General features: G+C 39.8%; 1 protein-coding gene across 1 annotated transcript in view; it reads right to left on the bottom strand.

The window, feature by feature from the left end:
* The window catches only part of LOC306857999 (ADAMTS-like protein 3), a 229,181-nt gene that overhangs the window by 16,066 nt on the left and 198,890 nt on the right, over positions 1 to 14,225 (bottom strand). Inside the window, exons 22-24 of the mRNA XM_079398333.1 lie at positions 9,432 to 9,559; positions 9,220 to 9,348; positions 261 to 443 (exon numbers count right to left, since the gene is read on the bottom strand). Of these exons, the coding sequence (XP_079254459.1) occupies positions 261 to 443; positions 9,220 to 9,348; positions 9,432 to 9,559 (440 nt within the window). The remainder of the gene's footprint in view (positions 1 to 260; positions 444 to 9,219; positions 9,349 to 9,431; positions 9,560 to 14,225) is intronic.

Genomic DNA, 14,225 nt, shown 5'->3' on the forward strand with positions numbered 1-14,225 from the left:
TCTTCATTTCACTGCAAAAATGGATTTTACCACCCCTACAGTCTGTAGGTCTCACGTTATTTCTCAACAAGACGCGCCAAACAATGCCAATATCAATAAGCGACTCGCAAATCTCCCGCCGAGTTCGCTGACTTTGTGGGAAACCGAGCCAACCCACAGACAGCAGTTCACTTAGCACCGAAATGCTGTCGTGCGAGGATTTCCCTGTCACCCGGAGAAGTGTGGACTGACATACGGCTGCTATGGGAATCGCTACTCACCCGCCACACGCAGCAGGCTGGAGGCCACCGACTTTCCAATGCTGTTGGCAGCCACACAGGAGTAGGTGCCGTAGTCTGGCGGTGTGAGGTTTCTCAGGAGCAGAGATCCGTCCGGGAGAGGACTAGCGCTGGCGCCCAGCTGACCCTCCTTACGGTGCCAGCTCAGCGTTGGCCGCGGGACACCTGTTCAGAGACAAACGTCATGTCACTCTCAATCAATCACTTCACACTGGAGTCTGGGACTGACGCTAATCACCGCTTTCTATGAGTAGGGTACACTTTAGGTGTCCCATTATTTTTTAAAGGTGTTTGAGGGACAAAACATTGTATGTTGTCAGAATTGTTAGATACTTTACATGAAGTATTATTTAAAATAAAATTAGCATTGCAGAAAAAAATTGCATTTTCCACCATGTCCTTCTAGACCAGGGGTATTCACTATTTTTTTCATGAGAGCCACACTGATCAGACAAAGTCAATAGGAGAGCCACTTTTACCGCAAAGTATAAAAAGTTACATCCAGTCATAAAGAGCATGTCTGCTTATCAATCTGTCATCCCTGACCATATAATATGCAATACAAAAAATACAAAAGGTGGGAAAAAGCATTCTTTTTTATTTACCAGTCTGATTTGTAAATGATTTCCCTTTTTGCAAAAAAGCAGGATTACCTTAATGCTGGGATGAGCGGAAGCATGCATGCATTTCCTTTACTTTTTTCATGTTGTATTTGTAACTTGTTGTTGCAATCCTTGTGAGGCACTCAAGATGTTCATTGGTGAGGTGGTTTCTCTGTTTCCTCTTTATAGTGTTCATGGTTGAGAATGTTGACTCACAAGTGTATGTGCTCACAAAGAAGGACATCACTTTTTGCACAAGTGGCTTCAAAGTGGGAAAATCTTCTTCAGACACCAAACTCCAGAAGTGACCAACACCTGCTCTGAGTTCATCTTTGAGAATGTCTTTTGTCTGCAGTTCTACGATAACACTTTCTACAGCAGCACGCTGAGTAGGGCAGAGCAGAGTGATAGTTGGAGTGAGAGATGACACATCCATATGGAAGGGGTTTTCAATTCACATCCTTGAATCTGGATTCAAATTCCCCCCTCAGCTCTTCCAAAACATTCACAAATTCTCTGTGGCTGAAGTGCTCCAGTAGAGATGGGTCATTTGTGGTGACAGCTCTGAGTTTGGGGAAGTGAATGAATTCTCTGTCAGGCATGTACAGGGCAGTTATTTTGTTCTGAAATGCTCTGATTGCATTTAGCATGTTGTTTGGAAGCTTATCTCTTCCTTGAAGCTTCAAGTTAAGAGTGTTCAGGTGACAGGTGATGTCAGTAAGAAAAGCCAGCTGTGTGATCCAGCATGGGTCTTCCAGCTCTGGCTCCCGTTTTCCTTTGATGTCCAGGAAAGTGCAAATCTCAGGGAGGAGACTCAGAAACCGTTCAAGCCCTTTTCCACGAGACAACCATGTCACTTCACTGTGCATCAGTAAATCACCATACTCTGTGTCATAGTCCTCAATGAGTTGTCGGAACTGTCTGTGGTTCAGCGCTCTGGAGATGATGAAGTTTACCACAAGAACAACTGTTTGCATCAAGTTTTAGAATGTATTATTTCTCAGTTTTGATACCAGTGACTCCTGATGGATGATGCAGTGGAAACTGATAAAGTTTGGTATTTCTTCCCTTTTTTTCATAAGTCCAACAAGCCCCTTCTCCTTTCCTCGCATGCTAGGGGCGCCATCCGTGCACACACTTGCTAGACCTGACCAACAGAGATTTTTTTCATCAAAAAATGCCAGAAGTGCATTCAGAATGTCCTCACCTCTCGTTTGGCCAACAAGTGGAAGTAAGCACAGCATTTCTTCTTGGAAAGACTTCTTTAGGGAACCTTACCCAAACACACAACTGAGCAACATCTGTCAAATCGGTGCTTTCATCCACCGCGATGCTGAAACACGGTGCTGCTGACACATCTGTGCAGAGCTGGTCACTCACATCCTTGCCAATGTTTTCAATCCGCCTCATTATGGTGGAATCTGATAATTTTAATCCTTTAATTTGCTTAATAATTGCGTCCTTGTTGTCAAACTCAGCAAACAATAGTTCTGCTGAAGCCAAAAAGCAATCTTTCACGATTTCTGAGTCTGAGAAGGGTTTTTTTCCCCGAGCCAAAATCCAAGCGATCTCAAAAGATGCCTCAGTTAAACGTTCAGCTGTAGAAGTTGTCCTGTTTATGAGCCTTTGTTGTTCAGAAAGACAGGAAGAAAGCTGCTCTATTTTTCTTTTCCTTATTTCACTTCCAGGTGGATAACTTTCATTGAATTTTGGGTGCGTCGTTTGGAAATGCCGCTCCAAATTACTTCGCTTGAAACCAGAGCGGGTTTGTTTGCATAGTAAACACAAAGGGTTTGATCCATGGAGCACAAATAAAAATTCCTCTGTCCACTTTTCTTGAAATTTTCTATGCTCATCTTTTAGGGCTCGTACCTTTCTCTTTTTAGCAGGAGTTGACTCTCCACAAACCCCGTCTCCATCATCTTCCTGACGATTTGCGGTTGTTGCATCCTCTGAATCTTTAGTTCCCTCATTTGACACCGTCACATTGCTTTGTTGCTGTCCACTTGGTGCGTGACTTTGTTTAATAAGAAATCGATCCATTTTCAGTCCGTATATGACACAAGCTGACTAGCATAAAATTCTGGAAATAACCATAGCAAAGCTAGCGTTGTTATAATGTGCGTACTAGTAGGCCTATGAATTGCCAGGTTAGTGTCCTCTAATTTAATTGCTCCAATTTAGCGATAGCATTTTATTTTTTAATAAATGTCCAAGTATATTCCATATTCACAAGCATGTGATGGATAGAGGGTTTGCATAGTATATATTTGTTAATATATTTTTTAATGATCTTAAGTTTTTTATATAGCTATCTGGAAAGACCGCCAAAACTGCAGTTTGCCATGGCAACTCTGCAGTGAGTCAGTGACATGGACGTAAGAGCAGAGCAATTTTAAATATCTTTTCTAGTCTATATTTCCATCTTGTAATGCCGCGGTTTTGGGTAATTTTAAATATAAATTAGTTGTAGAGCAGACACTGATTTGTATTTTTTTATGTTATAGCGCTGCTTGTTTTTAATGTTGTTGTGAAATATCTGTTTTGACTGCATGATCATATTACCATATAAATTACTGCCATGCGAGCCACAAATTAAAGCTTGGCGAGCCGCACAATTTTTTTATTCTGAAAGCCATTTTATTAATTCATAAATACATTTTATGAATTAATAAAAAGAAAGAAATAAAATTTACACTCAAGAAAGTTGTGAAAATATTTTTCTATAATAAAATGCTGTGTGTGTGTACGTGTATATATATATATATATATATATATATATATATATATATATATATATATATATATATAGAGTGGTGTGAAAAAGTGTTGGCCCCCTTCCTGATTTTTTATTTTATTGCATGTTTGTCACACTTTAATGTTTCGGATCACCAAACTAATTTAAATATTAATCAAAGATAACACAAGTAAACACAACATGCAGTTTTTAAATGAAGGGTTTTTTTATGAAGGGAAAACAAATCCAAACCCACATGGCCCTGTGTGAAAAAGTGTTAAGGTCAGTGTTCTTGACTTCACCGTAAGAAAGAGACTGGGCAAAAATGGCCTGCATGGCAGAGTTCCAAGACGAAAACCGCTGCTGAGCAAAAAGAACAAAGACTCGTCTCAGTTTTGCCAGAAAACATCTTGATGATTCCCAAGACTTTTGGGAAAATACTCTGTGGACTGACGAGACAAAAGTTGAACTTTTTGGAAGGTGTGTGTCCCATTACATCTGGCGTAAAAGTAACACAGCATTTCAGAAAAAGAACATCATACCAACAGTAAAATATGGTGGTGGTAGTGTGATGGTCTGGGGCTGTTTTGCTGCTTCAGGACCTGGAAGACTTGCTGTGATAAATGGAACCATGAATTCAGCTGTCTACCAAAAAATCCTGAAGGACAATGGGTCTCATTCACTAAACATGCGTACACACAAATTTTTGCGTGAAATGTGCGTACGGACGTTTTCACGAATAAATCATGATTCATCAAAAACTTTCGTACTAAAATTTATTCTAAATGTACGGAAAAATTATTTTACAACTTATACCACACATACGCAATAATCATGCACGCCCAGGGCCTTATAAGCATGTATAAAGAACCCCACATATAATTAGATATGTTATGTACAGGGTGGGTGAAAAGTAACTAGACGTTAAAATTGATAATACAGTATAATTAGAGGTCCAATTATATCCTATCCTTATATAAACGGTGATTATTGTTTCTCACCTTGTGTTTGGAGGCATGGCACACTTGGTACTGCTTGAAGACATTGCGGCGCGTGCTCTAAGGAGAGAGCGCGTCTTTAGAGAGCGCACAGCAGGGCCGGCGCCAAGGGGGGCACTCGTGGGCCGTGGACCCCCAAACGAGTTACTGTGTTACGAGTTACTTTCCGATCGATTTTGAAAGCGAAAGTACCGATAAAACAGCGCACATAAGAAAGCAATTGAACGCTTTAGCGAGCGTCAGCAACTGCACGCGATCACAGAATGCACGCTCTTCACGAATACACCCCCCCCCCACACACACACAAAATGTGATTTGTGCCCCCCGCCTAGAAATTTAAATGCCCCCCGATGGAGGTGCCCTGGCGCCGGCTCTGGCACACAGATATGTTTGCTGAGAGTGACGAATGGCTGTTCAGTTGCTTTTAAATAACACATTTTTTCTGGCTTCCACCTCCGACAGCAAAACCTCAAGTTCATTATCGTTAAAGTTATTTTTCTTTGTCTTTTGTTTCGATGCCATAATTGTCTTTCTCTAGACGAGTGCCGCTTTGCGGAAAGCCCTTATATGGAGCTGGTTTGGACGTGTATTATGCTAATCACTAACCTCGTGCATGCGGGCGCTCTTTTGGAAGACTCCAGATTCACTACCAGAAGGACGCGTTTAAGAGCAAGCTCATGTGCGTACGCACGTGTTGTGAATTAGGTGTAAAGTTTTCGTGAGAAGTTCAAATGTGCGTATAAATACGAAAAACGTATGCACTTATTAGTGAATGAGACCCAATGTCCGGCCATCTGTTCGTGACCTCAAGCTGAAGCGAACTTGGGTTCTGCAGCGGGACAATGATCCAAAACACACCAGCAAATCCACCTCTGAATGGCTGAAGAAAAACAAAATGAAGACTTTGGAGTGGCCTAGTCAAAGTCCTGACCTGAATTATATTGAGATGCTGTGACATGACCTTAAAAAGGCGGTTCATGCTCAAAAACCTTCCAATGTGGCTGAATTACAAAAATTCTGCCAAGAAGAGTGGGCCAAAATTCCTCCACAGCACTGTAACAGACTCATTGCAAGTTATCGCAAACGCTTGATTGCAGTTGTTGCTGCTAAGGGTGGCCCAACCAGTTATTAGGTTTAGGGGGCAAGCACTTTTTCACACAGGGCCATGTGGGTTTGGATTTTGTTTTCCCTTCATAATAAAAAACATCATTCAAAAACTGCATGTTGTGTTTACTTGTGTTATCTTTGATTAATATTTAAATTTGTTTGATGATCTGAAACATTAAAGTGTGACAAACATCATAAAATAAAAAATCAGGAGGGGAGCCAACACTTTTTCACACCACTGTATATATGTGTATATATACAGTGGCCCTGTTGGCACACCTCCCGCCCCCGCCCCCGCCCCCTGGTTATAAAAAAAAAAAGGTGGGCTCACCCAAAGTCCACGGTATAGTTCGAACACTGGGGGCAACTGCTATCGTGCCCTTGAAAGACTCATATGTCAACATCAAAGCCCGCGCCAAATAAATCAAACCACAGAAAATGTTGATTCAAAGAGCAGATCAACAAGAGGCCAGCAGATTGCCACGAATTACTTGTACAACTGGGCACAATGAATGCAAATTGCCTCCCTCCAACCAGTTCCCATGGGACGCCCCTGCTGAAAATAATGAGCAGCACATGGATTGGAGTCTGAGTTTTATGTTCCCCAGTTCTGCCGAATGGAGACATTAGTACTGACATACGGCCGTTAGTCTGAGAGCCAATGAATAGACATACTCTTAGGAATGGAAAATCACATCAGAGGCCTTGAGGTGTGTGTGTGCATGAAGCGCACATGTGGGCATTGACACACTCTGGCACCAGTAAACAGTCAGGCATGCCTGCAAAGATGGCAGGAAGTGATGTTGTTAAGATGTAGGTAGGATTAATAGTGGCCGCCGCAGTGAACTCTGCTCTACTCCAATTTCCACTGGGAAGAGAACACAGTACACAGGAACAATAACTGCATGATGGTGAAGTAAAACAAGGGACATTAAAGGAAGATATATTACATACAAAATGTTTATCTCTACGTGCTGACTGCCTACCGACTGCAGACTCAACACAAACACACGCTCCGTTCCAATACCCATTAGAAGTGCTCCGACCCGAAGCATTTCAAAACTACTTCTTTCATTGACTTCTGACCATTCAGAGAGATCGAAAGGTAGTACTTTGATGCCAGTGAGCTTTGTTTTTATTATTATTGTTATTATTTGCTAAGGTTTTGCATTAATTGATGTAAAGCACATTGGCCAACTTATGTTTAACAGTGCTATTTAAATTAAATTGACACACAATGTCTGGCTACACTGTTAGCATTTTAACTATCCGCCTGTGTGCTTTGCTCATCTAATATGATGAACAGAGTAGCTGCCTATGTAGAGTGTTCCAAAATCACATCCAAAGTCCCGTTTGAGGTTACATGGAAGTTTATGTAGGCAGCTCACTAGATTTTAGAACGGATCTACGGTTAATGACCTGCATGATAAGCAGACTGAATTGTGCTCTGTAATAACGTGACCTGGAACAGACACTAGCTGTATCCGGGTGTGTGTGTCCTCTAACAACACATCTCTCCACACCATCAGCTTAACCACTCAATTACAGTATCTTCTTACATCATTACCCATACTGCACTGCTCCGTGCCCGCCTATGTCAAAGCCAACTGGACGCATCTTCAAATCCTGTTTATTCATCTAAGGGAATCAGATGGTGATAAAAGCATGAGAGAACAGCTGACACTTGTGGCTTTCTGGCCTTTTGTGAGGCCAGTGTTCACAGCAGGTGTCCTCTGCATCAACCAAATCATTAGATAAACAAGTCTACATAAACAGCGATGGTGAGTGAAGACAGACACAACGACCTCAGAGACCTTTGTTTATATAAACATGCAAATAAAAAGAAGGTGAAAGGGAGAATAGAGTCCAGTTTGGAAAGTTTGAGGGGCATGAAAGACCCAAAACTACAAAAAATGTATCTCGTTTCAGGGTTTTATTGAACAATGAGGCTATTAAACACAATAATTACATCTGAATTATATGCATTAAATTCCACCTGCGTGGTAGAAATCTTTAGACAGCCCTATAAAAAGTATATTTTAGTACAACAGAGCGACAAGAGCCCTGTTTTGCTACAGTAGATTGGAGTTTGTAAATGACGCAGCGCGGCATAAATCCCATCGAAGGGCCCCGCATCCTGAACGCCTGTTGACTTTACAAACCATTTCTGTTCAATTAGCCGAATCTTTCCCCAAAACCACACGGACAAGAGCTATTAAGCATGGCATATGCACACATCAAACATGTTCGCTTTTTCAGAGTGAAGCATCTCGATAATTTGAAGAATCTACATTGAGGCTGCACTGGAGATTGCAGCAACTGGTTATGACGAAAAGAGGTTTGCTCACGAAAATACACATTAGTGCAATTAAAGCCTTAGAATGTGTGTGTGTTTGTGTGTGTATCAGATTGATTTTTAGCATTTTTTTGACAAATCTCACTAATTAGCTTTCATTTGATAAGTTACAATGTGAAACAATGCATTGTGTATTTATGTTTTATGGGTGAATCTCAAAATAGAAATGTCAGATCATATTTCACCCTAAAATTTTAAATACATGTCCTATTTTTGTATTATATCTTAATATATAATATAATACAATAATATGATTTTTTGCTAAATAACACTATGTGAGATTAAGCATTGGTATTTATTATTTATTTATTAATTATGCGTCAACTTTTTATGACATGACAATGATTTATTTAAATATGCAAATTTTTAAATATAATTTTTCTATTTTTCTTTTGGTTGTGCAGTGTCCTACATTATTGTATCCTCTTATTATTATTTTAGCATATTAAAGTAAGTACATTAAAATATTAGAAATTTATTTTAAAACAATTAATTATAATATATATTTAATTATAATTTTTGTATTACATTTTATTAAATATTGCCACAGCGCACACAGCCGGGAGGAACGAGGAACACAAGACGAGGATAAAGTCAAAATAACAGTCTTTAATAAATCCAAATAGGGCAAGACAAGGCAGGGCTGACACACAGAAACACCGGGGAGTAACGAGTAGACCAGACGAAATCTAACTGAACCGACAGGACTTAAATACACGGGCTAATTACAAAACACAGCTGGATAAGAATTAACTGATAATCACACTTAACAAGGACAGGAAACAAACCAAATATGGACACAAGAGGGAAACACATGACACACCCGACACATGACTAACAAATATAATATAATATAATATAATATAATATAATATAATATAATATAATATAATATAATATAATATAATATAATATAATATAATATAATATATATTTTTTAATATCACTACAAATTTGCTTTTAGATCACATTATGTTAGACTAAGCACTGGTGTTTATTATTTATTTATTAATTATGCTTCAAGTTTTTATGACATGATAGTGATTTCTTTTTTTTTAAATATGCAATATACACTTTCTTATTATTCTTTCGATTGTGAAATTTCATATTTCTGGAGATTCACCTGTAAATTGTCCCATACCTTTGACGGGGCACTCGAGGGTGAGGTTGGCACCCAAACGGACACTGATAACCCCTCCAACCACCACCTTCAGACTGTTACTCTTCAGATCTGACGTGTTTTTCCGCGAGGCAGCGATCGTGGGAGTTTCTGTTTATAAAGAAATAAAAACCATCCGCTCACATTGTATACAAAACAGTCATTACAGAGAGAAACCGTGTGTAATGTCTCACCAGCCAGCAGAACTAGTGTTGTCTCTGAATCGGAGCCAAAGTCGTTGGTGGCGGTGCATCTGTAGATTCCCACATCACTGGCGCCAGGGCTGAGGATACGTATTTCTCCATCGCTGTCCCACGATACCCTGGGGAGGGCAAGAGAGACACGTCCAATCAGCCGTAGAGTTCAGAGAACAACATTTCATTGCGTTTCCCATTCTCACGTATGCAGCATTAAAGCTTTTAACATTGTTTGCATGTCTATCCGGGGTTTTCAATGTGCTTAAAGACAAACCATGTGCAAATTCATCAGTCAACATAATTGCTGAGCATTTTTCTCCTTAAAACTGTAGTGTAATAAAGACAAAAATGCGGTTTGAAACGGACCCCGTTTCCTGTTGACACAAATAAATACACAAATACATAACCAATCCCATGAACTTGCAGTTTGGGGCTTTTCATATTATTAGCAAAGTGTTTTTACCTAAAGATGATAAGTGTCAGAAGCTATCTGTCTGAAATGGCAAATGGGAACATGGTTTGTGAACAACAACACATTAAAAGGGGAGCAGATAGTGAAGGTGGGGCTAATTTGCATATTCATGACTGCTAAGCGAGTAGAGTTTTATTCGAGCCATTTTAAGGCATGAAAAAAATTTTTTCACAAAAAGGTATTAATATGTCATTTTGATTATCAAAGATGAGCTTTAAAGAATAAAATTAGTGACTGCAACCTGGTTGTATCTGGTTTCTATGTATTACAGACTGAGGTGAGACCACAGGAGCTCAATGCCCTTTCAGTGAAAACACACACCATGATTGTATCTTAAGTCACACCCTCGGATCAGGTCGAGATCTGGTTCAATCTTTCATTTCCTGTGTATCAATCAGAGTTGTCCCTCAGGCTCTGCTACTCTTAGTTCTGGTTCAAGTGATCTCCTACATCAATCAGGAGTCACAGAAGAGCCAATCAGAGGCAGTGTGATGGACTCTCAGAGGTGTTTATATACCTGATTAAAGTGTTTATTGAGCAGACGCCATTGTGGTGTGTCTGGAGGGCTGCTCGGGGACTTCATCTGACACTTGTGAAAGACTAGTGGGCCTTCAGAGCCAAAGAAAAAAGTTTTGAATTTGTAGCGATCCTACAGTAACAAGTAACACTAGAGAAGGCATCCGCTTAATATATATTTTCTCAAAACTAGAAAAAATGTATTATTCTATCCATTATTTGTATATACATTTTTAATCAGAATATTTATGTACATTTATTGAATTATTCAAAGTGACATTTACTAGTTCATGCATTCCTTGATCATCAAACCAATGAGTGTTAATAACTACTGTATGAAATGCCTAACAAATATCTTCCAGATCTAGTTTCTCTATTTTATTTTTTATTATAATATATATATATATATATATATATATATATATAATATAATTATATTATATTATATTATATTATATTATTCATAATTTAGATATATGGTAATATGTTAAACAAGCCCATAAGTATTAAATACCTGAGTATGAAATCACTGTTAAATATTTTCCAGATCCAGTTTCTTGAGTTAACTAAAAAAAAAAATAATTAAAAAATTAATGGGTATATATATATATATATACACATATATATATATATATATATATATTGTGGCGGGAGGAGCAAACGACAGACACAGTGGGCGTTTTTATTAAACAATAATACTCAAAATAGTGTCCAAGGGGGAAAAAGTGTCCAAAATAAACAGGGGATCTGGTGTCCTCGTCGTGCTGCGGGGTACGTGAAGGAGGGCAGTGTTCAGAAAGGAAGGGTCCAGGGAAGGGGCGGAGTCCGGTGGCCGCACGCGCTCCCCTCTCGGGTCCGGGAGCGAGTGGCGGCAACTTCTTCCAGCGGCTTCGTCCTACTCCTTGGCCCCCGGAGCTTCTGGGGGATTAAACGGCCCGGCATCCTGGCCCGTCAGCCATAACGGGTGTGGCAGTCTCCCTACTCGACGTGCCCTTCCTGGACCCACGAGGACACCAGCGTGCATGCACGGGGAAGAGACCGGTCTCCCGAGGAGAGGCGCGCTCGGCATTTAAACGGTGATGAGGCTAGCGGATGTTGAGCAACCTCCCTGCTGGACCCATGTCTGCTGGTTGCATTCTGTCCCGGAACGCTAAGAGGAGCGCTGTGGAAAAGACGAGGTCAGGGTCCAATTGCAGGTAAGGTGCTCTTTAATAGAAAACAAAAACCAAACAAAATACCTCTTCATTCACTGCTACGAACTGATGGTGTTCAGATAAGTACGATTTGAATCATGCTAATGCACTTCCACTAATGCCAACAAAGTGTTCTAGTTTATTTAAAAGAATGTTGTGGTCGATAGTGTCGAACGCAGCGCTAAGATCCAGTAGAACTAATAAAGAGATACAACCACGATCAGATGATAGAAGCGGGTAATTTGTAACTCGAATGAGAGCAGTCTCAGTACTATGATACGGTCTAAATCCTGACTGGAATTCCTCACAAATACTATTTTTCTCTAAGAAGGAATATAATTGCGAGGATACTACCTCTTCTATTATCTTTGACAGGAAAGGGAGCTTTGAGATCGGTCAGTAATTAACTAAATCTTTGGGGTCAAGTTGGGATCAAGGTTTTTTAATGAGAGGCTTAATGACAGCCAATTTGAAGGTTTTGGGGACATACCCTAATGAGAGAGATGAATTAATAATAGCCAAAAGAGGATCTATGACTTCTGGAAGGAGCTCTTTTAGTAGTTTAGATGGAATAGGGTCTAACATACATGTTGTTGGTTTAGATGTTTTAACACATTTATACAATTCTTCCTCTCCTATAGTAGAGAATGAGTGAAATTGTTCCTCAGCGGATCTATAGTGCACTATCTGATGCGGTATTGTAGCTGATGGCTGCATGGTTACAATTGTATCTCTGATAGAATCGATCTTGGAAGTAAAGTAGTTCATAAAGTCATTACTGCTGTGCTTTTGGAAAATGCCAACACCTGTTGATGCTTTATTTTTCGTTAATTTAGTGACTGTATTGAATAAATACCTGGGGTTATGTTTGTTTTCTTCTAGAAGAGATGAAAAGTAATAAGATCTAGCAGTTTTAATGCTTTTCTGTAGGATAGGGTATTTTCCCGCCAGGCTATACGAAATACCTCTAGTTTTGTTTTCCTCCATCTGCGCTCCATTTTCCGGGCTGCTCTCTTTAAGGTACGAGTGTGCTCATTATACCACGGAGTCGGACTGTTTTCTTTGATCTTCCTTAAGCGTAAAGGAGCAACTGTTTATAAAGTGCTAGAAAAGAGAGAGTCCATAGTTTCTGTTACATCATCAAGTTTTTCTGCGCTGTTGGATATGCTGAGGAATTGAGATAAATAAGGAAGATTACTTACAAAGCAGTCTTTTGTGGTAGAGGTGATGGTTCTACCATACTTGTAACAAGGTGTAGAATTTACAGTTTTAGCTATATGGAGTTTACACAAGACTAGATAATGATCTGAGATATCATCGCTTTGCTGCAGAATTTCAACACCACTAACATCAATTTCATGTGACAGTATTAAATCTAGAGTATGATTTCGACAATGAGTAGGTCTGGAAACGTGTTGTCTAACCCCAATAGAGTTCAGAATGTCTGTGAATGCTGATCCTAATGCATCTTTTTCATTATCGACATGGATATTAAAATCGCCAACAATTAAGACTTTATCTGCAGCCAGTACGAACTCAGATAGAAAACCCGCAAATTCTTTAATAAAGTCTGTGTGGTGCCCTGGTGGCCTGTATACAGTAGCCAGTACAAACATCACAGGGAATTCATCACTAACGTGTGTTTCTCTGGATACTACTATACCCAGCACCATAACTTCAAGCGAGTTATACTTAAAGCCTGCCCTCCGAGAAATACTGAGAATATTGCTATAAATTGTAGAAACACCTCCCCCTTTACCTTTCGGACGTGGCTCATTTTTATAGCAGTAATCTTGGGGGGTGGACTCATTTAAAGTAATGTATTCATCTGGTTTTAGCCATGTTTCTGTCAAACAGAGCAAATCTAGATTATTATCATTGATCAAATCATTTACAAAAAGTGATTTTGTAGAAAAGGACCTGATATTCAGTAAGCCAAGCTTTATCAATTGTTTCTCTGTATTGTAAAAAAAAATTATTTGTTGAACATCAATTAAATTGTTACTCTTAATTTGGTTTGGAAGTTTTCTGTATTTTCTAGCTCGGGGAACAGACACAGTCTCTATAGTGTGATATCTGGGTGAAGGAGTCTTTATGTGCTAAGAATTAACTGACTTCTGTGACGTAAGGCGGCTAGCAGACGGTCGGTTTAGCCAGTCTGTCTGCTTCCTGACCTGGGCCCCAGTTAGTCAAGTACGAACTCTAATGGTGCATTCACACCAGACGCGAATGAAGCGTTAAGCGTGAGTGATTTACATGTTAAGTCAATGCAAAGACACGAATAGACATCCTGCGGCGCGAATGACGCGATTCGCATGAATGACGCGGCGCAAATTGAGCGTTTCGGGCATTTGACGCAAGTTGAAAAATCTGAACTTTGCCGGATATTTGTGCCGCGTTAACCAATCAGGAGCTTGTTCTAGTCGTGACGTGATTACGAGCGGAGGCAGAAATCTGAAACAACAAAATCATGATGACAAAATCATCATCCTGTATGTGGATACCCGGAGCTGTACGATAGACCAAAGATTACCTGTTAGATTTACCCAAAACAAATTATATTTTATGTTTATCCACTACAGAGACATCAGAGCCAGCGGCAAATGTCAG

The sequence above is a fragment of the Barbus barbus genome (genome assembly GCF_936440315.1).
Source record: "Barbus barbus genome assembly, chromosome: 1".
NCBI lineage: Eukaryota > Metazoa > Chordata > Actinopteri > Cypriniformes > Cyprinidae > Barbus > Barbus barbus.